The sequence below is a fragment of the Gadus macrocephalus genome, chromosome 14 (genome assembly GCF_031168955.1).
Source record: "Gadus macrocephalus chromosome 14, ASM3116895v1".
NCBI lineage: Eukaryota > Metazoa > Chordata > Actinopteri > Gadiformes > Gadidae > Gadus > Gadus macrocephalus.
Window position 1 is genome coordinate 18,835,771 of NC_082395.1, and position 27,835 is coordinate 18,863,605.

The 27,835-nt window shown below is 45.6% G+C and overlaps 1 protein-coding gene across 1 annotated transcript in view; it reads right to left on the reverse strand.

Annotated features, from left to right (window-relative positions):
* Nucleotides 1-27,380, reverse strand: part of LOC132472500 (nuclear receptor ROR-alpha A-like) — an 85,252-nt gene extending 57,872 nt beyond the window's left edge. Inside the window, exon 1 of the mRNA XM_060072133.1 lies at nt 27,070-27,380. Coding sequence (XP_059928116.1) covers nt 27,070-27,226 — 157 coding nt within the window. The 5' untranslated portion in view covers nt 27,227-27,380. The remainder of the gene's footprint in view (nt 1-27,069) is intronic.
* Between the last annotated feature and the right edge of the window lie 455 nt (nt 27,381-27,835).

Sequence of the window (27,835 nt, forward strand, 5' to 3'; positions counted from 1 at the left end):
ACAGCAGCGGTGGGATCTCCTCTGCTCCGCCAGACACTTCATCTTCCAGGGGAGTTGGCGAGCTACACCCGGGTACTCCAGGTGAAAATCCATCATGGCTATTATTACCAGGCCCCGGCACGGCATCCATCACACAGTTAAGGTTAGCACAACCTCAATATTAGCGTAGCGAAGTGGCTTCCAAGGAGCTCAAAGAATGCGCACACACACACACACACACACATACATATACATGCACGCACGCATGCATGCAGTGTTTCTTACCGTCTTTATTTCTCTCCCACACACCTGGTGCTCTTTCTTCACACACACACACACACACACACACACACACACACACACACACACACACACACACACACACACACACACACACACACACACACACACACACACACACACACACCATCTTTCTTGTCCTTTGCTTCTGAATGTTTAGCCATTTTTTCAGATGTTAGGGAACTTGTAAAGTTGCACTTTCCTGGCAAAGAACACCGGAGGTCAGCGTTTAGGCTCAAAGATAGTGTGCTTAACTTACTGGGAGGGAAAAAGAGGCTTGCCTACCACCGGCAAGTGCGTTTAAAGGATAACTGAAGAGTTTTTTATGACCTGGACCCTATTTACCCGTCCTATTTGGTATAATTGACTAATGCAACACTAATTGACTAATGCAACACTCGCTGCACCCCTTCACTGTACATCCTCTAAAAGTGTTGGCGTACTCAAGATTCTTTCAATGTTCACATACTAAGTATTGTTGGGATGAGTTTGGAAATATTATCAGCAACCAAGATGTCCCAACAGGCCAATTTATATTGAAAGTTGATATATAGTTGTGTCATTTTGCCATGAATACTTGGCAAATCAGATAATATTTCACCAAAGAGCTAAATAAACGGCTCGCTAGTTAGGGGGGATAGAAATACACACATTTGTGGTTCCCCCCCCCCCCGACAACCAAAGCAATTGAACTGTTTCCTGCCATATCCCTGCCCCCCTGATCAGGAGCTGGTTAGCGCAGAAGACACGAAACGGGCGGCACTACAGCTGCCTACACTACTGCTATGATACAATAATAGTATTATACCAATCTGTAGAAATATAATAGAGGTTCACCAAGTTGAAGACGCTCCGAATCATAATCCTCTCAGCTCAGCGATTAGCAGGGAAAAATCTGCTTTATGGAAATGATTTATTATTATTTTCTTCCTCTTCCTCTCCCCCCCCCCCCATTTCTTCTCTCGTTCTTCCTCCCAGCAGCCATCTTCATCCTCTCCTCCTCTTTACAGTCACTTTCCTCCTCCCCATCTCACTCCCTCAACTTAACAATGGCTTCTTATAGAGACGTGTGAGCGAATCCGCTCGGCTTACAGAGGTTTTGGAGAACCACCAGAATCATTACGGAGAAGAATGGGGCCTGGGGGATTGGGGTACACTCCTACTGCTTGGCTGAGACAAGAGGAACCAGTCTTTAGGAACCATTGTGACGTGAATACTACGTGATTACTGGAAACTAAAACAAAGTCCAACATCAGAATAAACCTATTTTTAGTCCACGTCGGCAATGCAGTGTTATTGTTACAATATTGCACAAAACCAGATTGGCAAAAAATCATCATTTAACATAAATAACCGAAAATACCAACACAATATAAGTGAGGCTATAGCAAAAACAAGTTAAAAATGAAAAAGAAAAACGGCTGATTTGCAAGCTGATCCTACCTGGGCTGCGTTCTAAATTGCATACTTTTTCTTTTTACTTGTAGTACGTTCGCAGCTACCCTTACAGCACGTACTGTTGCACACAATTGGTATACAAACAAGTGTTACTATCCAAATGTGTTGTACTCCAGATAGGTCAACTAGGACTTGAATTTCTTAACCATTCGGTTTCCTCATGAAGGCCAATGTTGACGCTATTTTGTTTAGAATCAAAACATAGCTTCCCTATCCCGTTCCACAATATTGCAACAAATCACTTGCTTAAAGACTTGTCTAACCAACCGCCTTTTCATCAGCAAACCTGTTACATGGAGAAGACTGACGTAAACCAACATATTATAATAGGATGAAACCCAATCATGCTCCATAGCTTTTCCTATTTATTGTCCTTGCACCTTGCATGAGTCACGGGGTTTTGTTATCAGAAAGAGGCGGAGTCTACGGGCCTAGTTAATTGGTGGATCTCTGTTCATTCTGGGGCTTAGAGGATGCGTGAGGCACACACATCCCCTGTCTCTTTCACACACACAGCACAGTCCTTTATTCTGGGCGGTTCCTGGCACTTTCTGACTGAACCAAATGCAGATGCTTTTCTGGAACTTCCTGAAGTCTGTGTGCCTGTGTGCCTGTGTGTGTGTGTGTGTGTGTGTGTGTGTGTGCACGCGCAGCTACCTGTGTGCAGTATGTGTGTGTCTGTGTCTGTTTGTGTGCGCGTGTGTCTGTTTGTGTGTGCCTGTATGTGCATGTGCGTGCGTGTGCATGTGCGTGCGTATGTGCACGCACACACTACCTGTGTGCAGCGAGTGTGTGTGTGTGTGTGTGTGTGTGTGTGTGTGTGTGTGTGTGTGTGTGTGTGTGTGTGTGTGTGTGTGTGTGTGTGTGTGTGTGTGCCTGCATGTGTGTATCGTAGAAAGTGGCATAGCTAAATAATGGCGTCCCGCCTCAGGATTGGCAGCGCCTCCTGCTCAGCGATCCCTGGTAGCGTCCCGTCACACCGTCTTCCTCCTCCACTTCCAAGGCAGGAGCCCGCCTCTGATGGGGAGGCCCAGCTGCCTGGAGGCCCGGCCAGGGATGACCTTGCCAAGGCGTCCAGCTAGACCCGCTGTTCAGCCCTCTGACTGTCACGGCGCCCGGCCGCCGCGCCCCTGGAGGTGGGGGCCGTCTCTGGACAGGTGGCGGGTGTCATCTGGAGGGGGCAGCTATCAAGCCGTCTTTGGCTAATGAAAACCCCCATAAGGAAGCGGGCGTGTTCCGTGTGGCTGCGGAGAAGGGGGGGGGGGGGCGAGAGAGGAGGCGTGATGTGCAATACGGCAAGGGTGGGTTGGAGGGGGGGGGGAGACTGTGACCAACAGCTCCATCTTTCCCATCTGCTCTCCTCAGACTGGTGAGGTGAAGGCTCCCCTGTCAGTCTGTTTCAGTGTGTGTGTGTGTGTGTGTGTGTGTGTGTGTGTGTGTGTGTGTGTGTGTGTGTGTGTGTGTGTGTGTCCATAATACACATGTCTACATCTTACGCCCACAGACACATATGTCTATAGTCTTTGCCTTTGAAAAACATTTTTGTGTGTACACTGTTCAACAGGTTAGTCGCATAATTGCTCCGTAACCACATACACATAATGAACACATTTAGGCTAGCACTACGCTCATAGTTGTAATTTTGTGAGTTAGTCATGTCATTGTCAGTTAATGTCTTGAGAACTGAGAGGGAAGGACCGTTGGCTACACTCAGAGCATAAGTCTGTCTTGAAACTCCTGTGCCTCATACTCTCTATTCCTTAGAAGGCTCAAGTTAAAAAAAGAACCAAAATGAACTTTTAAGCCCATGTGTGTTTGTGTGTGTGATGTGTGTGTCTGTGCGCATGTGTGTACGTGTGGCACAGTCTTAGAATACCAGACCAGTGTGGTCTAGACAGGGACTTCTTCATAAATCAATGGAATAATCTTTGCAATCAATCAAGACAATCCCCTCCCAAATTCTAGATGAGCTGACATCACCTTGAAGGTGTTCTCAAGGACATTCGAAACCTGACGCAATGACAGCAACATCCAGTGAACTGATTATCGCTGAATACATGAAGTCTCCCTGTCGCTCTAACTCAACCTGTCCAAAAGCAAGTCGATTACAAATGTAGTACACTATACCACGCCAAGATTAAGCCCTTATCATCACATTGGGTTGTCAACTAAAATAATAGTGCAACATGGGAAAATATGTAGTTTGACAGACTGGAAAGAAGAGTATAAATCAATTTCAACAGGCCTGCTAGTGAGAGAGAGAGAGAGAGAGAGAGAGAGAGAGAGAGAGAGAGAGAGAGAGAAAAAAAAAGAGAAAGCGAGAGAGAGGGAGAACTAGAGAGATAGAGATAGAGAGAACCAGAGAAAGCAAGAGAGAACGAGAACGCGAGAGTTGGAGAGAGATAGAGAGAGAGAGAAAGAACGAGAGAGAGAGAGAAAGAACGAGAGAGAGGAAGAACGAGAGAGAGCGAGAGCGAGAGAGAGAGGGTTTAGTCCTGATATCTGCAGGATGCAGGAGCCCCATCAGAAGCCAAGCCATGGCCGTGAGACCTCCACCAAATCCCTGAGGGTGGAGCAGGGAAATCCACACCAGGCATGTCCACACATACGCATGCACTGCACATCCACACGCATTGAAGACCAGACCAAATGCACGTACAGAAATACAAAGATGCACACTTTTAGAGAGCAGCTAAAAATCACCCTATGCTTACCTTCTATCTATCCATCTTAATTTTCAAATGGAGCAAATCTGGTATAGTCAAGCCTGTATGCATCTACAAATACTACCTTGATACTGCTTGTTCTGCTAAGGACAAATAGACAGGTACCCAGACCGACAGTTATAAAGATGGAAAGACTAAGGAATACCAAGTTATCTAGGCTCAGCCTGGATTTGAAAATGTTTTTTCGGGGGGCTAAGCAAGTAAAGAGCATAATATTTATCTCAGGTGGCAGGACTCTCACAGGTATGTTGTGTTGACAAATAGGATCATAAGCTTGCTGCGCCACAGTCCTCGAGTCAACACGATACAATATGTTATGTGGTCAAAAAGTAAAAAGAGCCATCCTGTCCACACAATGCGTTTCCTGTTCCAGGGTTACACACAGACAACCATCTCTGACCTTTGAGAGGCAGGGGGAGAAAGTGTTTGCCTGCTTGTTGGCGATGCCCCTTTGCATCGCAATATAAATATCAGAAGGTGAACAACGTAACGTAACAACGCTATTATTTGAGAGGTGAGGAATCTCACATTAGGTTCACACAGAAGACTCTGATGCTCTGGACGATGGAGAGTTGAGCATCCTTGTTATGTCCTAGCCTCGTGACCAAGCCTCCCTGGAGTTTTTTTTCTACATTTTCTATAAGCCCCTGCACTCTCTCTCTCTCACTATAACTACATCTACTATCGTTCCTGCTTAGCATCCATCTTCAAATCTCTTCCACTGTCGGTCTTCAACTGTCCACTTCTTACTATCTAAGAGTCCATTCCCTCTTCCTGATTGGTCCTCATCCCATGCGACATGATTCTCATTGAAAGAGACATTTCAGAACCAGATCAAAGCCATCTCTTGCCCTGAGGCATAGAACACCTAATAGGCCTGAACTGGCAGCATTAAGTGCATATGTGTGTGCATGTGTGTGTGCGTGTGCGTGTGTGTTTGATTTTGTGTGTCTATCACAGGGAAACCAGAATTAATATTTAACAGGGACGTGATGTAAGCATGAACGTCCTTCCACTTTAGTATTGGATGAAGGCTGGGCTTGGCTGTGCCCTACCTCTGCCCCCCGTATGACGCCGATGTCCAGGCTCAGCATCAGGACTTTGATTGAAACTGCTGTGTGGGGGTCAGACAGATTATTCATGGAGCGCACTCCACAAATAATAACAGCCAGGAAAAGATAACCATTGTGAAATTCAACAACACTATGCCAGCAACTTACAGCAGTCAGCGCATCCCTTTAAGCTATGGAGGCATTAGCTGCAAATCTTTGCATGTGCATTCAACATTAATCATTTGTCTGGATGGGCCGAGAGAACGGCCATTTTACGTCCTGAACTTGCACAAATAACTCAAAGGCCAGCAGCTTGGGCAATAATAAGACATTCAAGCCTGCTTGTGTATCCTCTCCCTGGAGGGCAGTGTACAGCAGCAGCACAGGCTGTTACCAGAGTGTTGGTGTCACGCTATATAGCAAGGGAAGCCGGGACACAATGCAATGATCAGGAGGTAAATTCATGAAAAAAAAAAAAAAGACTTTAGCACTGAGTTTCCTGCATTCCCAGTTGGCCCAGTATACCATGCGAGGCTGTGTCCGGTTCTGTGGGACAAAGGTAGTTTGCAGGGCGCCGGAGATTGGTTGGGGAGCAAGGACAAGTGGAGGAGCCCTGATGGGGGGAGGAGCCAACAACAGAAGAGGGTTTAGGGAGAGATTGGGGGGAGGGAAGGGGGCTTGTGCTGTCCAGTGTACTAACTCCCAGCCAGATTATGTGTTTCATGTTTTCATTCAGCCAGCTATAGATGGCCCTGTATAGAATAAACACTTACATGGGATAAGCTATACTCTGTGGGAAAAACAAAGAGCACCCCTCAAAATATCCCATTGGACAAAATGCCCATTTTGGACGCTTTTGGAGCTGTCCTCATGGGTGACAGACTCACACACAGGAGTAAAATCCTCAGAACGAATCAGGGATTAAATCCTTATTCTACAAAGCCATGAATATGGACAATAGTGTCCGTACGAGAGGAACATTAATGCTTTATAAGAACCACAAGCCAGTGGCAGGCCTTACAAAATAGCACAAATCTACACCTTACTCTCTCCATCCAATATGGGGGGTCTCCCTGTATGTTCTGAGCAGTGCTGTATAGTATCCTGATTCATCGCTCGCTTCATAGTGAAATCCTCCTGCTTACATTATGCATACATACATATATGGGCCCATACATACTTCCACACACATTGAAATGCAAAGTGAATCACCATAGAGCAGTCTGTGCAATCATCATCACCATAGCCCAGTTGTCACAACCACTTAACAACCTTTACACACAGAAAACGAAGTCACAAACAACATAGCTTGCCCCCCCCCCCCCCCCCACAGCGAGGAAACTAGAATTTTTGAGAAGCTAGCCTTTTTCTTCACTAACTTGCTGACCACCTCAGACCACGATAGGATGTCACACACACACACACACACACACACACACACACACACACACACACACACACACACACACACACACACACACACACACACACACACACACACACACACACACACACACACACACACACACACACACACACACACACGTCTAATGCTGGCAGGTCGGCCCAACAGCTGGAGCCTGCAAGAGACTAGGCACAGGAGACAGTAGGCAGGAAAGGAGCCAGGGAGGAGGGGAAGGAGGGAGGAGGGATAAAAGGAAATAAAGGGGAAAAGTTGTGGGGAAGAGAGAATACAGAAGTAAGGTTGTCAAAGGAGAGGGTATAGACTGTAGATGGAGAGAAGAGGAGGAGGATGGAGAAGGGAGGACTGGGAGGGTGGAGGAAGATAATAGGAGCGGGGGTAGCGGTGACCTGGAGGAGGTGAGGTGGGGGAAGGGAGGAGTGCCTCACACAGGACCCTGTGTAGCGGCAGAGCTTGTGTTGCCCGCTGATACCTCCGCGTTTGTTTGATCTCAGCCCGTCCCTCGGTTCAAACCGCGCTTCAGATGATTCCATTGCGGGCAGAAATGTAAAAAGGTTTAAAAAGGTGATGTAAAACGTTAGAGCTATTATTTGAGGGCAATTTGTTAGAAGTGTCCGAGCTATCCGTTCAATATTAGGGGATTGAATGTGCTGTGAGAATATCTGTTTTGAAAGGAGAAGCCATCTTGCATTCCATCTTGTCAGTCACTTCAAGTCTACAATCACAAAATGGCCAAAAAAAAAAATGCTAGTTCATGTCGGACACTTTAGACATGCGCCCCCTATCTGCTGACTGCTATTACTACTACTTCTACTACATGGTCCAAACTAACGCACATGCACTGATAGGCGCATGCACTGATCTCAAACACACTCTGCAAAGTTAATTGTACTGCGCAGAATTTTGCCCACCAACACCCCAACCTTAAACCAGCCATCATCCACACGCACTCCCGCAACTAATTCTGACATTAGAGAAGCGAATAGTGCCCTGCTCAACAGTAGAACAGTGTATCCCCTGAGGTGCTTAAAATCCAACAAAGCAAGCTAAACGTTAAGGTTCTTATATGAATGTGGCAGCTGCTCCCCTGCCACACACCATAGGTGGCTTTACCGGGCCGCTCTGACAGCCAGGACACAGGAAGAGGTTTAAACCGGTTTGTGGCAGGGATGGAAGAAATGTTACTGGCAGAACAGGTGTTCCATGCAGGCATGTCAGAGCTCTTGTGAGTGTGTTTGGTGGTGGCAGATCTCAGTGATACCGGGATCGGTAGGACGCTACCGAGATCTCTAGGGCCCTGATGAGAGCTTTTGGACGCTACTCTGAGAGGATGCTACTCTGAGATCTGCAAGGTGCTAGTGAGATCTGTAAGATTCTACTCGGATATCTGTAGGATGCTACTCTGATATCTGTAGGGTGCTACTCTGAGAATTTGCTGAATTATAAAGTGTTTATAAAGTTTTTTATTATAAAGTTTTGGCGAAAAGAGTAATCTCTGGCGAGTCGAGTATGGCTGCCCTGAGGGAGGGGCGCTGATGTGCAGAACAAAAACATTGTATTTAAAATTGATGGGCATGTCAGTTTCTTCTCATTCCTCAAAATCCATTGTTTGTGCTCTGTATATCTTGCATGCCTGCGCTTGTGCGTGCGTGTGCGCGTTGTGTGAGAACTTTTCAGTTTTCAGCAGCTAAAACGTGTTTAGATGAATTAACCAAGGGGCTGATGCGTTGCACGCTGGAGTGTCCTTGCTTGGGGTCGGTTGTGTTTTGGTGGAACAGAAGATGAACGGAAGGACCACTTAACTTTTCATACATTCAAGCGATTAATGAAGCCCCCCACAATGCTCACACACACACACACACACACACACACACACACACACACACACACACACACACACACACACACACACACACACACACACACACACACACACACACACACACACACACACACACACACACACCTGGTACATTTGTCATCCAACGTGGCGGCAGCGTTGGGCTCCATGGGGGATCGAGTCCTCCGTGGGGAAAACGATCACCAAAGCAGAGACTGCTTTCATTTCTCCCTCTTCTTGTGTCTCATTAGGGTGCTGCACGCTGAAGCGTGAGTGTACAGAGGGGGTGCGGAGTGCATATGTTTGTGTGTATGCGTTTGTGGGTGGGGGCTTTCGGGATGTATGCAGAGTTGCTTCAGGGGGGGAATGTTGCCTCGCTGAGAGGGCGCCCTGTTTTATCTGTGCGGTTTACGCTCCTTACCTCAGGCTGCCATCCCAAGATGGTTCCAATGAACACAGCGACAGGAGGGTTGGGACTCACTCGTTACCCAACAATACACGGCTCTATTTCCCCCTCAACACAAGCTTACAGTCAACATAGACGTGCACGCACGCCCCCACACACATACACAGCAAGTATAGAGTATCACAGCAGTCATGTTATTTACTTTCATTGAGTAAAATATATAATCATGAGGCAATGGATGGTCATTGGCTGTTCTGTCTTTCGGGTTTATGTTTATTCATTTGTGAGTTGGCGTCAATTCATCTGATGTGTCCCATTAAATAAAAGATAACAATTGATTGATTTCACATAGATACCGGACAGCAGGACAACATTTAGGTTAAAGTCCTGACAACATGGCCTAGCAGCTGGGTTCTGGTGTGTGGGGATATAAGGGCTGAAGATGACTCCCATTACAGTGTTTTCTCTTGCCAAAACAGCAACATAAGAGGCGGCAATGCTTAAATTACAGCAACAAAACAAATGGGCCTAAAATAGATGAAAGGGATGAACCTAATCCGGGAAACTGAGACATCTATTTAAATTAAATGTATGACGATATAATTAAATCACATTGCAAAAAAAAACTTTATTTTGTGTAATTGCTTGAGACTGGTATGAGTTCAGCAGAATCTGATGCCTGTATCTTTTTGATAGAGCCAAAGCGACCCCAAACACTAATCTGATGAGCTGATCAGACAAGCAATGTAGACTTGTGAACTCTCAGGACACCTAGGCTACACTTTCAGTGCGACTTTGTGATTGGCTGTGCCAGATCGGAACACAGGTCTTATGACCACACTTGACCCTGGAATGCAGCGGCCAGATTCGTTTTCGGATTTCTACTCCCTGCAAAAAATACTTCTCAAATGGCTCTGTGTGGAAGAGAAGCCTTTATGTGGTTCTTGCTGTTTCAAATGGTATTCAATGGTCAAAAGCCTTGGCAATGAGCAGCCACGCGCATTGTGGAAATTAGCCTGAGACCATCCTGATCACGTGATTTGACATTCTGTTTCGTTGCAGGGATCAGTGGGGACATCCAGCCGTCAATCTCCACAAATCACAGTGTAATCATAGCCAATCAGTGACTGTGTCGTAGTTGATGACGTTACTGGACCAATCTGGGACTGTTGTTACAGGCTGTTGCTGGAACAACAACAACAAACGTCATGGCGTCTCCCGAAGCAACGAGAGATAATGTCAAAGTTAGTAAAGTAAACACAGCCATAAGTGCAGTTATTGAAGAACAGGCTCAATAAATACTATTAAACAAGAACAAGATCAGCACTAGTGGAGTGAGTTTCGCGGCGGAAAATAGGTTTTTGCCGTTCTTCTTTATCCACTGAGCAGCACACTGTGATGGATTGACAAGTTTTGTTAAGCGGATTAGCTGTAGGAGTTTACTGCTAGAACTCACTAACAATAGACACTGCCTAAAACTACTAGACACTGCCTCTAACTCACTAACACTAGACACTGCCTCTAACTCACTAACACTAGACACTGCCTCTAACTCACCAACACTAGACACTGCCTCTAACTCACTAACACTAGACACTGCCTCTAACTCACTAACACTAGACACTGCCTCTAACTCACTAACACTAGACACTGCCTCTAACTCACTAACACGAGACACTGCCTCTAACTCACTAACACGAGACACTGCCTCTAACTCACTAACACTAGACACTGCCTCTAACTCACTAACACGAGACACTGCCTCTAACTCACCAACACGAGACACTGCCTCTAACTCACTAACACTAGACACTGCCTCTAACTCACTAACACTAGACACTGCCTCTAACTCACTAACACGAGACACTGCCTCTAACTCACCAACACGAGACACTGCCTCTAACTCACTAACACTAGACACTGCCTCTAACTCACTAACACTAGACACTGCCTCTAACTCACTAACACTAGACACTGCCTCTAACTCACTAACACTAGACACTGCCTCTAACACTAGACAGTAGACACTGCCTCTAACTCACTAACACTAGACACTGCCTCTAACACTAGACAGTAGACACTGCCTCTAACTCACCAACACTAGACACTGCCTCTAACTCACTAACACGAGACACTGCCTCTAACTCACTAACACTAGACACTGCCTCTAACTCACCAACACTAGACACTGCCTCTAACACTAGACACTGCCTCTAACTCACCAACACTAGACACTGCCTCTAACTCACTAACACTAGACACTGCCTCTAACTCACTAACACTAGACACTGCCTCTAACTCACTAACACGAGACACTGCCTCTAACTCACTAACACTAGACACTGCCTCTAACTCACTAACACTAGACACTGCCTCTAACTCACTAACACTAGACACTGCCTCTAACTCACTAACAATAGACACTGCCTCTAACTCACTAACACTAGACACTGCCTCTAACTCACCAACACTAGACACTGCCTCTAACTCACTAACACTAGACACTGCCTCTAACTCACTAACACTAGACACTGCCTCTAACTCACTAACACTAGACACTGCCTAAAACTGACTAACACTAGACACTGCCTAAAACTGACTAACACTAGACACTGCCTCTAACTCAGAGACACACACACACACACACACACACACACACACACACACACACACACACACACACACACACACACACACACACACACACACACACACACACACACACACACACACACGATACAACACACGAACTTCAAAGAGAACAGCAGCTGACAAGATTCCAACAGTAGAGGAGCCTGATTAGGATTCATGACAGCTAAATTCGGCGGCTTTAATCCTCTGTGTTCTGCACTAACAAGGAGCCCTGCTTCCAGCTCCGCACTCTCGCTGACACTGTGCAGTTCACACCGTGAGACGCCTTAATGTGTGTGTGGTTGGTGTGCCCTGCTGTTCCTGGTGTGTCAGTCCTGCTGCTACTGGTGTATGTGGCGTATCAATCCCTGCTGTGACCCTGTGAGTGGAGACTTTTCACAAAGTCCATATATGCTGCACAATCAATTTGAAGCTACAATGGGATACAGAAAAAAGCTGTAGTAATAGAGTCCGCCTCACTAATCTGTCTGCAGCAGCTCCAGAGCCGATGGGGCGGCCGAGCCTGAGGTATCTCTCCCCCCCCCCCCCCCCCGTGGTGCCAGTGCCAGCCTGACCACGTTGAGGCGGACAGGCCAGAAGGGGCCCAGCAATCGCCAGAGCTCAGGTTGCAGGCTGGAGTGTAGAGATGGAGGAGCCAACTATCATTCACTCTACGCCGTCTCCTCTAATAGCGCCCCCGGAGTCAGCTTTACATACTCATCCAAGTGGCACCTCTTCTCACAAGAGCATCTTTCATGTGTAGAGGAGGCAGTGTGTATATGATAGAGGGCAGCAGGCCGATCAGTAGGCGACTCCTTGTGATACTGGGGCTGTGGTGGATCTGTAGCTATCGACGGTGACACGTTTGCCGTCTGTCAGTTATGAACGGGTGGGACCAGGACAGGGCTGTGCCAGTGAATCCGAGATGCTGTGCAAGTCTGGAGTGGAGGATTGAGTCGTTGACACTGTGAAAAGCTGCACTCAACTCCAGGAGAATGAGGGTGTCGAGGGGCACCAGAGTCATTGGGAGTCTCCAACTACACACTGCCTGTTGAGAGAGATGCATTGCTGAATTCAACAATGATGGGGTGTTGAGCAGGGACACCATCCTTCATCAGAGTCAACTGATGTACACTGAACGAATCCTTCTGTATGAGGTTGAACGTATTATTTATTTTCTGTTTGTGGTTCAATAAAGGCAGAATCATGACATTGAGCACAACAGAATGTGCAGTGATTTACTAACTTGCTCCTCCATGAATCCAGACCCATCCAACCATGAATGCATACATGCACTGAACCACACACATACACCCCCACACTGAGGCATCTGCAGCTTGTGATATTCAGCCCCAGTCGCTCCATAGGAGCTCCGTAGCTCCTATGGAGAACACTGTTCATGAAACATTTATAGGCCAGCTCCAGATGTCCAGTGGTGCATGAAGCTAACCAGCTTCACAACTGATATTAACATGGGGAACTATTGTTCCTCAAGTATATCAGCTGTGTCACAGGCGACAACTCATCATTTCATCATCTCCCAATATTAAGGAGTATTTGGGTATAATTCTGTATAAATTTGACAACTTCAAAATAAATCATCAGGCCTCGACATTCCATCAACAATACATCTTCCAGGAAAATACACACGCACACACACACACACACACACACACACACACACACACACACACACACACACACACACACACACACACACACACACACACACACACACACACACAATATGATCACAAAAATTACAAAACAGTGAATCCTTTGATGTAGAATTCCGACTCATGGACTACATCAGTGATCAACTCACCTTATCACTGACAATTGCTAACAGCCTAGAAAATAGGGTGTTAAAGCTGACATATTATGAAAACAACCCTTTTCCTGGGAGATTTTTTGGGTCTCTGGTGCTCCAACACACATACAAATTTTGATAAAAGTCTGTACATGATTTTTTTGAGTGAGATATGCATTTCTGAATATACCCCGCCTACAGTTACCAAACGAGCGAGTCAGTTTCGGCGCCGCCTCCTACGTAGGAAGGGGGCACGGTTGAATATTACCTCCCTCCCACTTCCCCACTCCCCTCCAATCAGAGCATAGCTAAGATTTTGTGGACCAGCGGACGAGCAGCTCCGGCGGGGGGGATCTCGGCGGCAGCTCAGCTCCGTGAGTACAATCCCTTTCTCTGCCCGCGGCACCGCCGGAGCTGCCGGACTGTCGCCGAAGCTTCGGTGGCAGTCCGGAGGAGGAAACATGGAGAAGGGATTGTACTCCCGGAGCGGAGCTGCCGGACTGCGGACTGCGCGGGGAGCTCGGCGGCAGTTCGGCATCTCAGCTCCCGGAGTACAATCCCTTTCTCCTCCATGTCTCGGTCCATGGACTTCCGAGAGTCAAGGCCAAAGTTCCTTTCCCCCAATTCTTCTCAACCATGGCCGAGATATCCCCCACTACGAGTCTTGAAAGTGCCAGAGACGTCAAACGCAGTCTTTATGATTCATAATATCATCCGAGGCGCATATAGCTTTTTGCCGTGATATTAGATATAATATTATATAAATACCCATACATAATATTATTATTATTTTATTATATTAAATAGATATACAGCTCCAGGAGTCCACAAACGGCAATAATCCCTTCTCCTCCATGCTGTGGTTCAGTCCGACAGCTCATTGGTCAATGGGCAGCAGCTCATTTGCATTAAAGCTACAGACACCAGAAACAGCGCATTCTGAAGGGACTGAAACAGAGGGGAATAGCGGTAGGCGCGATTTTTTTTCCTTAAAGCTATTTCCAGCAAACAGCTTAAAAAACATGTTTTCTGGAACTCAAATACTATGTTTAGGCCTACTTGTTGTTAAACACTATAATATGCCTCCTTTAAGAATCACATGCATTCCTCATTATCACAAGAAGTAACCATAGTTTTTTTGACTTGTATTTATATGTAAACAATATATATCAGTAGCCGAGACATTTAGTAACATAAAGAACGCCTCACTAAGCTGAGGGTAGTAGTGTCCTAAAAAGCATGGTGATCACCATCGTTTATGCACCAACATCACTGTCTCTGAGCCGTGCGACCGACACTCAGGGTTTTGATGGATCTGTATCAAGAAGGAAGTTTTTTGGATGAGCAGACACAGGTCAAGGCACCTCATCCCCTGCCATGTTAGAACAAATAATATTGTGATTTTTTTAAATAATATTAATAAATATTTAAATTACATATTAAAAAATATTAAAATGTTTAGGATTATTATTAGTTATTCAAAGTTCAACTGCGGATATATATCGTTATTTTAAATCATTATCTATTAACTAATAATCACATTTATTTTATGAATAGTATTTGTTTAATGTTTGCACAGTTGTATAAAATACTGCATCTACTTATATGAAAGACTTTGAAACTGGTGAGAGCACTCCTTGCTTGCCTTTTAAGTCAGCTTAATAAGTTTTGGAAAAGAGCAAAGTTTTAATTTCAAACATTTAGCCAACATTTATCCTCATCGTCATCCTCATCGTCATCCGCTTATCCGGGGTCGGGTCGCGGGGGGAGCAGCTCAAGCAGGGGGCCCCAGACTTCCCTTTCCCGGGCCACATTGACCAGCTCTGACGGGGGGATCCCGAGGCGTTCCCAGGCCAGTGTTGAGATATAATCTCTCCACCTAGTCCTGGGTCTTCCCCGAGGTCTCCTCCCCACTGGACGTGCCTGAAACACCTCCCAAGGAAGGCGCCCAGTGGGCATCCTTACCAGATGCCCGAACCACCTCAGCTGACTCCTTTCTAAGTAAAGGAGCAGCGGCTCTAATCCGAGTTCCTCACGGATGGCTGAGCTTCTCACCCTATCCCTAAGGGAGACGCCAGCCACCCTTCTGAGAAAACTCATCTCGGCCGCTTGTACCCGCGATCTCGTCCTTTCGGTCATCACCCAGCCCTCATGACCATAGGTGAGGATAGGAACGAAGATCGACCGGTAGATCGAGAGCTTTGCCTTGCGGCTCAGCTCTCTTTTCGTTACAACGGTGCGGTAAAGCGAACGCAATACCGCCCCCGCTGCTCCGATTCTCCGGCCAATCTCACGCTCCATAGTACCCTCACTCGCGAACAAGACCCCGAGGTACTTGAACTCCTTCACTTGGGCTAAGGACTCATTTCCTACCCGGAGTAAGCAATCCACCGGTTTCCTGCTAAGAGTCATGGCCTCAGATTTAGCGGTGCTGATCCTCATCCCAGCCGATTCACACTCGGCCGCCAGCCGATCCAGTGAGTGCTGAAGGTCACAGGCCGATGATCCAATGAGGACCACATCATCCGCAAAAAGCAGTGACGAGATCCTCAGACCACCGAACTGCAACCCCTCCCCACCACGACTACGCCTCGATATCCTGTCCATGTATATCACAAACAGGATTGGTGACAAGGCGCAGCCCTGGCGGAGACCAGCACCCACTGAGAACGAAACTGACTGGCTGCCGAGAACACGAACACAGCTCTCGCTTTGGGAGTACAAAGATTGGATGGCCCTGAGGATAGACCCCCTTACCCCATACTCCCGCAGCACCTCCCACAGTTTCTCCCGGGGGACCCGGTCATACGCCTTCTCCAGATCCACAAAACACATGTAGACCGGATGGGCATACTCCCAGGCCCCCTCCAGGATCCTTGCGAGAGTGAAGAGCTGGTCCGTAGTTCCACGTCCGGGGCGAAAACCGCATTGTTCCTCTTCAATCTGAGGTTCGACGATCGGCCGAACCCTCCTTTCCAGCACCTTGGAGTAGACTTTACCAGGGAGGCTGAGAAGTGTGATACCCCGGTAATTGGCACACACTCTCTGGTCCCCCTTTTTGAACAGGGGAACCACCACCCCGGTTTGCCACTCCTTTGGCACTGTACCCGACTCCCACGCGATTCAACATTTATCGTAAGAATGTTTAAATGCTCAAGTAGCTTTTCCCCCACTTTGTTCTGACGGCTTCATCTAGAATAAAGCGGTTACTGCTTGACTACTTTCTCTATCAAACTCTGCTTCTTTGTGCCCTTGGGCAAGGTTGTTGCTCGAACACTGTGGCTTAAAAGCCATCTTCAGTCGAAATAGTGAAGGGTAGCCCTACATCTAGATCTGAAACATCCCGTTTGTTCACAAGATAATCCTATAATATTACAAAAAAGGTCATAGTGATCCAGAAAGTACAGAAATAAATCATTATAGTTCCAATCTCTTTGTCATTAACCTTTCTGTCTCTGGGCTCTCATGTATTGGCTAATGTCCTTTCTTATAACCAATCATGAGACACCTCTAGAGATGGATGGCACTCATCATTCTATCATCAAGCACAAAAAGCCAACCTCAGAAACATCCATTCCTACTTCACAAACCTCAAAGACACAGATCTTTCTCTCTGGATTATGTCTTAATATTGTTAAGTTCTATGCACCCTTGTCCTCTTAATCAGTAGCATGAGCTAAATGCAGACTTTTGTCAGCCCATTCATTTTAATGTGACTGTGCGCTGTACGACTTGTCAGACATTAACATTTGATTTGTTTCAGGTCTCCTCTTCGGGGCATAAGAAATATAAGTGGCCAAAGTAAGAAAGGTTTTAATAATCAGGAAGACCTGTGCTTAAAGAGTGAATACTTAACGGCAACTGGGAGCTGTTGCTGATGTAGCAGAAGCTATAGCAGTAGCACAATGCCAATTAATAAGAATCTGCAGAGTGTCACGCCAACCACATGGGAACCCTTATTGTAGAATGATGAACAAAGAGGGACACAGAGATATGTTGACACAGGGACAGATAAGTTGAACACAGGGACAGATATCTTTGAACACAGGGACACAGAGACTTCTTGAAACAAGGTCCACTGGCACCACAGCTACAAGAAGCTGGAGACAAGATATGGAGGGAGAGAGAGATAACAGAAAGAAGCAGAGCTCAAACAGCAGCATGAATCTAAGACATCAGAGAATAAGTGTGTGAATGTGTGCGTGTGTGCGTGCGTGCGTGCGTGTGTGTGCCTGTGTGTGTGCGCGTGTGGGTGTGTGTGTGCGTGTGTGCATGTGAGTGTGTAGTTAGGGGCTTGACTGAGTAGATGTTGTACATTTTATGCATACTTTGATGATGTCATCACAGGGGAAACAGGAAGTAACCAGTAACCCACCACCCAGGGGGAAGGGAGACATCAGGTCATTATTTTCTGAACGTAAAAAGCTGGAAATCTCAGACGTAAAAGATGCATGACATTACACTGGGAAAAAACGCTTTCATCAGCTGGAGAGATGGATTTAACGAACAACAGCTAGAAATGAAATAACAGAACTCAAACTACCCCAGTTTAGAACAGAAAAAAAGAAACACAGTAAAGTATCTCCTTAAAATGTACTAAAGAGGACGATGATGAGGAACATCAGAGAGATGTGAGTTGCACTAGACTGGGTAGCCCCAGCCCATTCAGTCGGCGATTTGAATTCGCCCTGCAGAAGGGTCTAGAGAGGAGCAATACATTTCTTTCTGCTTTCGATACTCTTTTCCGGGAGCCAATCACCAAGCTGGCTCTTCCCCCTGGCACGCTATTGGCTGGTTTAACACATTGACGACAGGGAAGCGACGGCAAGCAGCCAATTGCGTACAGAGTCATTTGAACCAGGCCCGTTGATCACGCCTCTTGTGCTGAAGAAACTGACAGCAGCTTCCCCAGACCAAGCCCAATAGTTGCACAGCATTGCCCAGTCCCAGTGAACTCCCTGCCTGGTTTGACCCGTATGAAACCCTCTCCCTGCTGACGTGGATATCCCTGAGTCTGCAGACACCAGAGGAGCAAAGCATTCTCCTGATGGAGCGGAGGGATCCCCAACCTACTCCCATCCCCGTCCTCCACGGCAGGGGCACAGCCCGTGTTGTTTTATACCGCATGATACTACCATCCATCACGGCTGCTGCGTGCGTGCGTGCGTGCGTGCGTGCGTGTGTGCGTGTGTGTGCGTGTGGACTGAGAAGCAGCATACTACGGACATCAGAGCAGGAGGCCTATTAATAAATCATCGTTCAGTGACAGCAGTGGCTCCTCTGTCACCTTCATTGTTACAAATCTATAACCCTGACTTCCTCCATGCTGGTTGCAAGAAGAAGGGGGTGTGTGTGTGTGTGTGTGCGTGTGTCTCTGTGTGTGTGTGTGTGTGTGTGTGTCTCTGTGTGTGTGTGTGTGTGTGTCTCTGTGTGTGTGTGTGTGTGTGTGTGTGTGTGTGTGTGTGTGTGTGTGTGTGTGTGTGTGTGTGTGTGTGTGTGTGTGTGTGTGTGTGTGTGTGTGTGTGTGTGTGTGTGTGTGTGTGTGTGTGTGTGTGTGTGTGTGTGTGTGCGCGCGTGTATTTGCGCCTGCTTTTAATGAATGAGGGAAAACATTATGCATCACGTACATATCAGGATGACACATGATGTTTGTCTTTATATATGTACAATCTGGTCAAATGCCTACACTGTTTGTTTTATTTTTAAATTGAGATGTCTGGTATGCGCGTGTGTGAGGTTGATTTGAAAAGAGTACACATACCGTGGCCTTAAAATGAGTGCCTCGGGAAACCTCAACAAGGCTATTGTTGCTTTAGCAGAAAAGGCTTGGAGGGCATTTTACTGCATGAGGAAACACTTATTCAAATTGCATATCCCCTCTAATTATAAAAATCTAAAAGATAATTCATACCAAAGCAGTGAACATGTTGCTAAAGATCGTATGGGAGAAACTCTTTTGAAATTTGAATGGGCTCCGTACTTAACAATAATAAAATAACCCTTACCCCTTAGGGCCATAAACTGGCTGTTGAAACTGGTCGTCATAGAAACCAACCAAGAAATAAAAAAAATTTTACTCAATGTGAAGGAGGAGAAATAGAGAGAGAATCTCGCTTCCTCATAAACTGAACAAAATGTAATGAAATCAAAAACAACTTCATCACCAAATTTACAAAGAAAATTCCACATTTCCCAATCCCAAAAAGGTAGAAAAACTCCTACTTGGTGAAAATCGGAATAAAGCTCTCCTGGCAGAGGAGTCAGCATGTCACGAGAAAGAAATATTCATATAGTCATATAGTCACAGAGAATCATATAGTCACATCGGTCATCGATGCAATTTTCTTTGTATCGCACAATGAGTCAATGTATTGAATGTTATAAATCTGTACATACATGTAGGCCTACTTGTTACATTATATAGTAATGCAACAAGTCTAGGCCCCGAAACCACGATACATGAGGCATCAGAATAATGCGTCCTCCCTCCCCAACACTCTGACAAGTATTTCAGCTATCTTAAGTGTAACACCTTTGAAAACGTGTCTGGAAAGAGAAACTATTTTCTTTTCACTTTTCCCCCCTAAGAGTTATTTATAAATGTGTGGTTCTAGTTATAAAACATAGTTCCTGCAGAGTGTACAACACAGCGAGTCGTCAAACTGCCATCATGCTGTCATGATTAATGAACTATTAAGATAATTAACCAGTGCCTGGATTGCTGCCGGCCACCCGTCATGTACAACATTCCCCATATTTAGAGATGCTGTCGAATTCAATATCCAATGCAAGGTAGCATATCTCCTGGCAGTGGCTTCAAGATAGCCCCTATTAACAACTTGCTAATCATGGTGGAATTTCTTTGGTTAGCTGGATCAGTTTGGGATCCTCCCTCAGGGCTGTGGGCGGATGGAAATGAGGCGATTTCCTTTCCCTGTCCTCTCCATCTTATCTTTAACTTCTCCAACCGACCCATCTACAAATCCATCTGAACATCCGTTTCCCTTTCATCTTCTACTACCTTTTTGTTGCTTCGTTGGGAACAAGACGAATCCCCCGAGCCAAGGTTTCATTTGCTCTGCAGATAAGGTCTGGGTCTCCTCTCCTCCCATTCAAAAAGATTTCTGCCCAGGACTGCCACGAGATAGACCAACCAATCACAACCGTTTTTCTAACATTGGCGGGATGAATAGGATGAGGGAGGCATTTTCACAACAAATACAAATATGACTGCCGCTGATTCCGTCATCGAGATAGTATTAAAAAACTTGACGGTGTGTTTTCACTAACTTCACTAACAAAATCGCAGAATAGCTCAAAACGCAACGCTGTCCAAAATATTTACAGCTCATATCTTTCTTGCGCGTATGTTTACCGGGACCCACGCCGGCGAGAGATATCTACATTCCGATTGGCTGGCGGTCATTTAAGGCCGAAACGCTACTAGCTCATTTGCATAGAGTTGAGCCGTTTTCAACTCTCATTTACAGCTTTACAGCTTTAAAGCTGTCGTTCACGCATTTTATCGCTTTATTGCGCATGTAGAAAGTGAATGGGCGTTTATCGCGCGAAACGCTTTATAGCTTTTGGTGTGAACGTACAGTAAGAGAAGAACAAATACCTGCGCTAAAAGCTTTTTTTGAGAAGAAAGATGTTATTTTTTGTCGCTCAGTGCTGCACCTGTCACCTGTTTCGTTGCTGTGATTGGTTGTAGGACCATCCAATTGCGTCAAGCGGCACTTTGGTCTGCGTCCGATGGTGACGCCCCTTGGAAATCGAAAAATGAACGGAGAGGTTTATAAACATAAACCCAGACTTTTTTCAGCGCTCATTGTTCAAAGCCTCTGACAACCAGTGCGAACATATCAAAAAATTAAATATGATGTTGAAATTAAGTGCTTTATGGTCCATATGCTATATTTGAAATGAATAGATTACTGAATAAAAAACGACAAGCAATGAATCATTTCAATTAAATTTGTCATGGTTAGTTGCTATATCATCATATTCTAAAGATAGTCTCCACTACTAATCGGTGTATTTTAAATCATTTGCTGAGCTTCAAGGCTGTCCATGTATTGTAATTCTCGTTTTCAGAGTATGAATCTTTTTGATGGTTTTGCCATAAATTCTTTTGCTAATACTATTTGCCAAACATCCGTGCTGCATGGTTACGAGATGGAGTGGTTTGAATATATATAATTATTTATATGCAGAACCAAAAATGTTTCATTGCATTTGATTGGTTTGTTCATCATTCAACAGGGAGTTTTGTTTGAGAGTTTGCTGACATCGGCAAATCCACTTTTAATCCTACCCAAATTTAACCTGGGACCCGAAACACCCCAAAAAAATAATTGGCGACAGTTTGCATTTGGAACGAGATTAATTCTTATGACTTATTAAGAAGTATAACCTGCCCTAAATGACATACTTTAAACGAAAACACAGATTTTCCTTGTCGGAGGCTTTCAGGATTATCAACCTTGCGTCAGGAGACTAAGAGGGAGAGAAGTTGAACTGGGTCAACTGGTCCCAGAGGTTATAACCCTACTCTCAATCAAATCCGATCTTTGATTTGAAAGTCACTTGTGATCCAGGATCAGATAGCCCAGCTAGATCAACATTTAGAATAGGACAAGAGACCCTGGAGGCTGGAGGACTATTCAAACAACTTTTGCACACAACAGTGAAGTGTGGTACCTGAGAGCTGTGAATACGGCGCATGCCAAGGCATTTTTAAAAATTCCTTCATTTATATTTCAAGACATGTTTGTCTTAAAAAACAGCAAATGTTGGGTTTAGGGTACCAGTCCTAGCAAAGAAGGAGGCGTGTTATCCCCATGGTTACGGCCCATGCCATCTTTGTGATACATTTATTGTTCCTTCATAGTTGAAGAGTGTATAATAAGCGATGTGGCATATGAAATAGGCCTGCGTATAACTTTAAGGGTCCAAGAATCTGAACCTTCTTTGTGATGAGGCCATGAACCTCAGTTGCTGGAAACCTCAGAGCCTGTGAAGGAATTGGTGGACAACATTTGCAGACAGATGTCCCACAGACTCCAAGTTCTTCTCTTGGAGGCAGCAGCACTGGACCCCATGTTCAAGAGAAAAGCCTTCCGGTGGGACAGAGCCCCTGATAAGGCCTATCAACGCCTCTGCATTTCTGCAGCGAGGTTGACAACCAGTAGGCTGAGGGAGTAGAGCAGAAAGCAGCCGCAAAGAAGGGAGCTCTACCCAGCTTGTGCCATCTGGAATGCCATCTGGAGAGACTTCGATGAGAATGTCTCTAGGCTTGTGACAAGCACTCGTAATCCTACGGCAGATTCTGCCCTGGAGGTATGTACATTTGTTGAGGAGTCTCTAGTACCCAGGTCCTCAAACCCTCCTCATGTGCTGGCGAAATCGAGGGGGTGGTCTATCCCCGACAGTTCATGGTCTGTGAGCTGGTACGCCTCAATGCAGACCTGCAGTACATATCCAATCAAGATCATCATATTCACCTGGTAGACGTCAGCCGAAACTGCATGTATACAGGGCCACCTCCCTCTTCCTATCCTCCTACTTGGATTGAAACTACTTTCTGTTGGTGAAAATAAACTTCTCAGGAGCATTATAGCATTATGCACACACAGACACACACCTCGCTGTCTGGAAACTTTCACAAACTGTCTGGCAGTATAGACATAGGACTTCTATGTTGTCTCAAAATGATGGTCTTATTTTAGGAACAGTGACAGAATGGTATCAATTACTATGTCGACAATCATTACACATTACCACGTAAAAAAAAAAAAAAAGACCTCTAGAAAGGTTGGCCATGTCATGGGTCCCAGCAAGCTAATACAAACAAGTAGGTGTGCATTGTGAAAGGGCCCAGACCCCCTCCCTGTGGGGGGGGCCCAGACCCCCTCCCTGTGGGGGGGCCACAGGAGATAACATTACGCTGCTGATCTAAAATATAATTGTTTAATTGAGTCACATAATCTTTTTTAGCACATTGACAAATTGATCAATGCAAATCACAACAATATTTCCCTTCAACCTGTGTGGATAATTTTATTATGTCTCTGCTGTTTTGTGTATGTTTAGGTTGTGTGATGAAAGGAAAACAGACTCGCAAGTGTCTATTCTATTTCTTCTTTGTACCTTTAAAAGGGGTTTCACATGGACAGAGCGCAGTCCTTGTTATTGGCTGTGCCTCGCAATTTAATGAAAAACTTAATCCACACCACCTGGCCGCTTCTTCAGTGCCGTTCAGCACGCTTCACATCGCCATCCTTCTTTCATTGGAAATACATCGGATCGCATCGGGGGCCAAAGCAAAGGCCTAGTGTGAACTTATGAATCGGATCAAAGATTAAAGGCCAGTTAACAGAAGCTGCCTTGATTGACTTAACATTACTTGCTTATGTTATGCTTTTAATTGTATACTTATACACCACACACATTTGGCATCATCAAATCAAATCCCTGAAAAATGAAAAAACCATGCCAATTGGCTTAGCGTTGTCTACATGAGGCCACGTGTATTCACACACACACACACACACACACACACACACACACACACACACACACACACACACACACACACACACACACACACACACACACACACACACACACACACACACACACACACACACACACACACACACACACTGCCAAATAGTAAATCATTGGGACATCAACTAAAATATTCAGCTGGAAAAAGAAAACTGAGCCAGCCAATTACATCGCAGGACTTTCCATCAGAGAAGTAGTGAAGACAAGGATTGGGTAAATCAGACAGACACCTATTATCCTGTTACCTTTCCATAAGACATTGTAGGCTAGTTTACAGAAGATTGCATCAGACTCATTCAAATTCAATGGCATTGAGTCTGGACAAGCACTGTGTGAAACAAACACCATCCATTATGCAACTGGGCTGCCGAGGATCTAGTTCCTCTAGATGTAGTTTAAACCTCCGCTACGTCTTGTTATCTGCTTTGTACCAAGTGCATTACAGCCCCACAGAGACCCACATCTTAGTGCATGGTGGAACCGTACTCATCAGGCCGGCGGGCTTTAGATTCATCACAACAATGCAGGAAGGTGTTTGCCGACAACCTTGAAGTAGAATCGCACCATCTTATGGAAGATCTCCGCATGCACTCAGTGAGTTGGTCATATTTTCACTTTATCAGCCTTGATGATGTTTGCTGGTTCAAAACGTCTGGCAGCAACTTGGAACAAACCTTCCATGAGTTCTATGTTGTTATGGTTTATGGTTATGGTCTATAAAATAACACGACATGCAAATATCTGAGGGGATGCGGTCCCTTTTCCAACCACAACAAAGATGTTCTCACAAACGACTTGATACAGATCCAGTTGTATGCTGGGGGCAAGTGTTGAATTGTATGCACTCCATAAAGTAGCCTCTCCATTGAATCCTTCAAGAGTTTATGTTTTGCCAGAAACGTGGAAACGCATCAGCAAAGAAAGAAAATTGTTAAAGATGGTTTCATGTGGTGTTTATTAAAGCAGTCACTGTAAAGAAAGGTTTGAGTTAACGTCAAAACCAACTTCAGCTCATCCTTCTAGTTTCTTAAAAGTAGCCAAGCCATTCATGACCCAAAATTACACACATGAACAGAAAATAGCATCAGATATGAAGTGGAAACATGACCCTGCCAACATCCAGCCCTTTGAGGCCTTCAACCTATGTTCCATCCAGAACCTGGAAGCCACATCTGGCCCCTAGCGGGCCTTCACTGAGCTGCCAATCAAGCTGTGGAGCTGCCAATCAAGCTGTGGAACTGCCGTCCAAAAACATCCCTTCGGCCAACGCAAACCAGAGGAATGGCGACCAATAGCGCTATTAATAATTATCAAAAGTTGTAGGCATAAAAAACGAACCTGACCCTGTTAAAACTCAAATGAGAGAAAGTAGAGCTGTGTAAACTTGAGTCTAGACTACACCATGGCAGGAAAAGCAGAAGACAGCTACAGTTAAACTGGAAAGAAGGGTTAGGGTTAGGGTTACACACATACAGTGTGTGCGTGCGTGTGTGTGTGTGTGTGTGTGCGTGCGTCCGTGGGTGCGTGCACGTGTGTGTGCGCTTGTGCACGTGCGTGTGTTGGAAGCAGGTCTATTTAAACGTGGCTCACTGTAGCCAAGTTTAAGCAGGTGAGGGTACCAGGGAAGGGGCAAGTCAACAGTCCCCAGCAGATGCCCTTGGATGATTGAGCAACCCTATCCAAATAGCATGTGAACTTTGCCCTACGATTATGCATTGTTGACATTGACGTAACACTTGTAGTACAGTATAACTGTCCAATATCTGGATAGCAAGCTAAGAAAGGTCAGGTGGAGGCTGTTCAATATCTGAACAGCTGTTCACTAAAGAGACGGTCTTCTTATAGTGTAATTTACCAATCTGACGACAAGCATAAAACTCACCAAGTTTCACCCATTAACACGCATACACACAAATGCACACACAGATAAAGTTGCCACATTGAAACTTTCACCTCCACTGACCTCATCCATCTTTGTGTGAGCCTTGTATAAACATGGTACTCAGCCTCTGAGCTCCTACTCTCAAGCATTAAGCGTATACTATTTAGCGCAACAAATACACATAATTTGCCCCTAAAGGTGCTGTAGGTAAGATTTGAGAATTGTAAGGGTGAGAGAAAGCACAAAAGAGTGGAATCAACATTCTGAAACAAGAAACCCTCCCTTCCTCTCTGCTTGGTCCCTACGTTTATTTGCTATTGTGGAGATTTGCATTTGCTCTTGTTTGACCAATAAGAGTGATTCCCCGAACACATTACGCCTGAGCTCCTCTGGTTGGTCAGAAAGGCGCCGGGAGCCTCTAAGATTTTAAATAATGTAAGTTCATACGGATGTTCTTACCGCGAGTTTCACTCACTGATCGAGTACGCTATTTGGGTGTAAAAAAAATTAACAAAATAATACCTCTTACTTCTTGTCTACAGCGCCTTTGATCTACAGCTGTCACTTGGTTGTGCAGCAGTTCCCAGCCTATTCCCTGTCTAATAAAAAGGAGGCATGATACATTGAATGAAACGGATTCCGTTTTTGCTGAAAATGTGCACTCTCAGGTGTGGGAATCTTTGAGCTTCCAAAATAAAAAAGTAGATAGACGATGCATAACTCTGCCCTCTGCTCTTCAATTTGATCTGATTGCGAGGTCAATTCTGGTTGCACACTGAGCGGGGAGAGATCTCTGTAACTCAAGCTGTCCAACATCTTGTTAAAATTCAATACGAATGAAATACAGCATGTATGAGTATCCGACATGAGCTCGGAAGGGAATCGCACCAGATGCATGTATCGGTCTTACGCGTTTGAAGTTTTCCAGTATCTCAAGATCACCCTCCACTTAGCGATGAATGGGATGTCAAAGAAGAGCCAGTATCCTACCTTTGCTGGCAGGGGAACAGTTGTGTCTTTTGATAGCTCCAGCGTTACGGTCTTGCTTGTTCCGGGGATCCAGGCTCCCCGGCGTGTCCATGCCTGGCGTAGTGGGCTCACAGCTGCGCGTTCCCGGGTCGTTCGCCGGATCCTGCGGTGACTCCATAAATCACCTTCAATACCAGATTCAATGATTGTAAAATGTCATTTAATAACTAACAGGCGATGGATTGGTTTCGCAACTAAAAGCCATATGACGTCTGTCAAAGCGAGGGAACCTGAGAGCCGTTGTGGTGGTGGAGTAGTAGTTGTGTGTGAGTGTATGTGTGTTTGTGTGTGTGTGTGTGTGTGTGCGCGCGCGCTTGTGAGTTTGTTTGTGCGCGCTCGTGCGTCTGTGTGTGTCTTTGCGCGCTTGTGTGCGTGTGCGTGTGTGTGTGTAAGAGATAGAGAGAGAGGATTTGCCCAGGAGCAAAGCTTCAGAGTCACTCAAGAGAATTCTGACTTCTCCTCATGTCCGAGAATCTTGCGACAGCACGGACACAGAATCCAGATAAAACTGACTCGACGGAAAGGACTGTCCTCCATGGGTGCTCAGGCGGAGTGAGCCGCTACAGTCGCATGGCACACACACACGATCATAAAAAGAGAACATATAGGCTACCATTAATGAATTAATGAATGTACTTGAGTGACATTGATTGGTTTATTTACCAGACACACAGGCGCGCGCGCAGCCTCCTTCCCTCAGCGCGCAATCACAAATAAAAGTTTGACA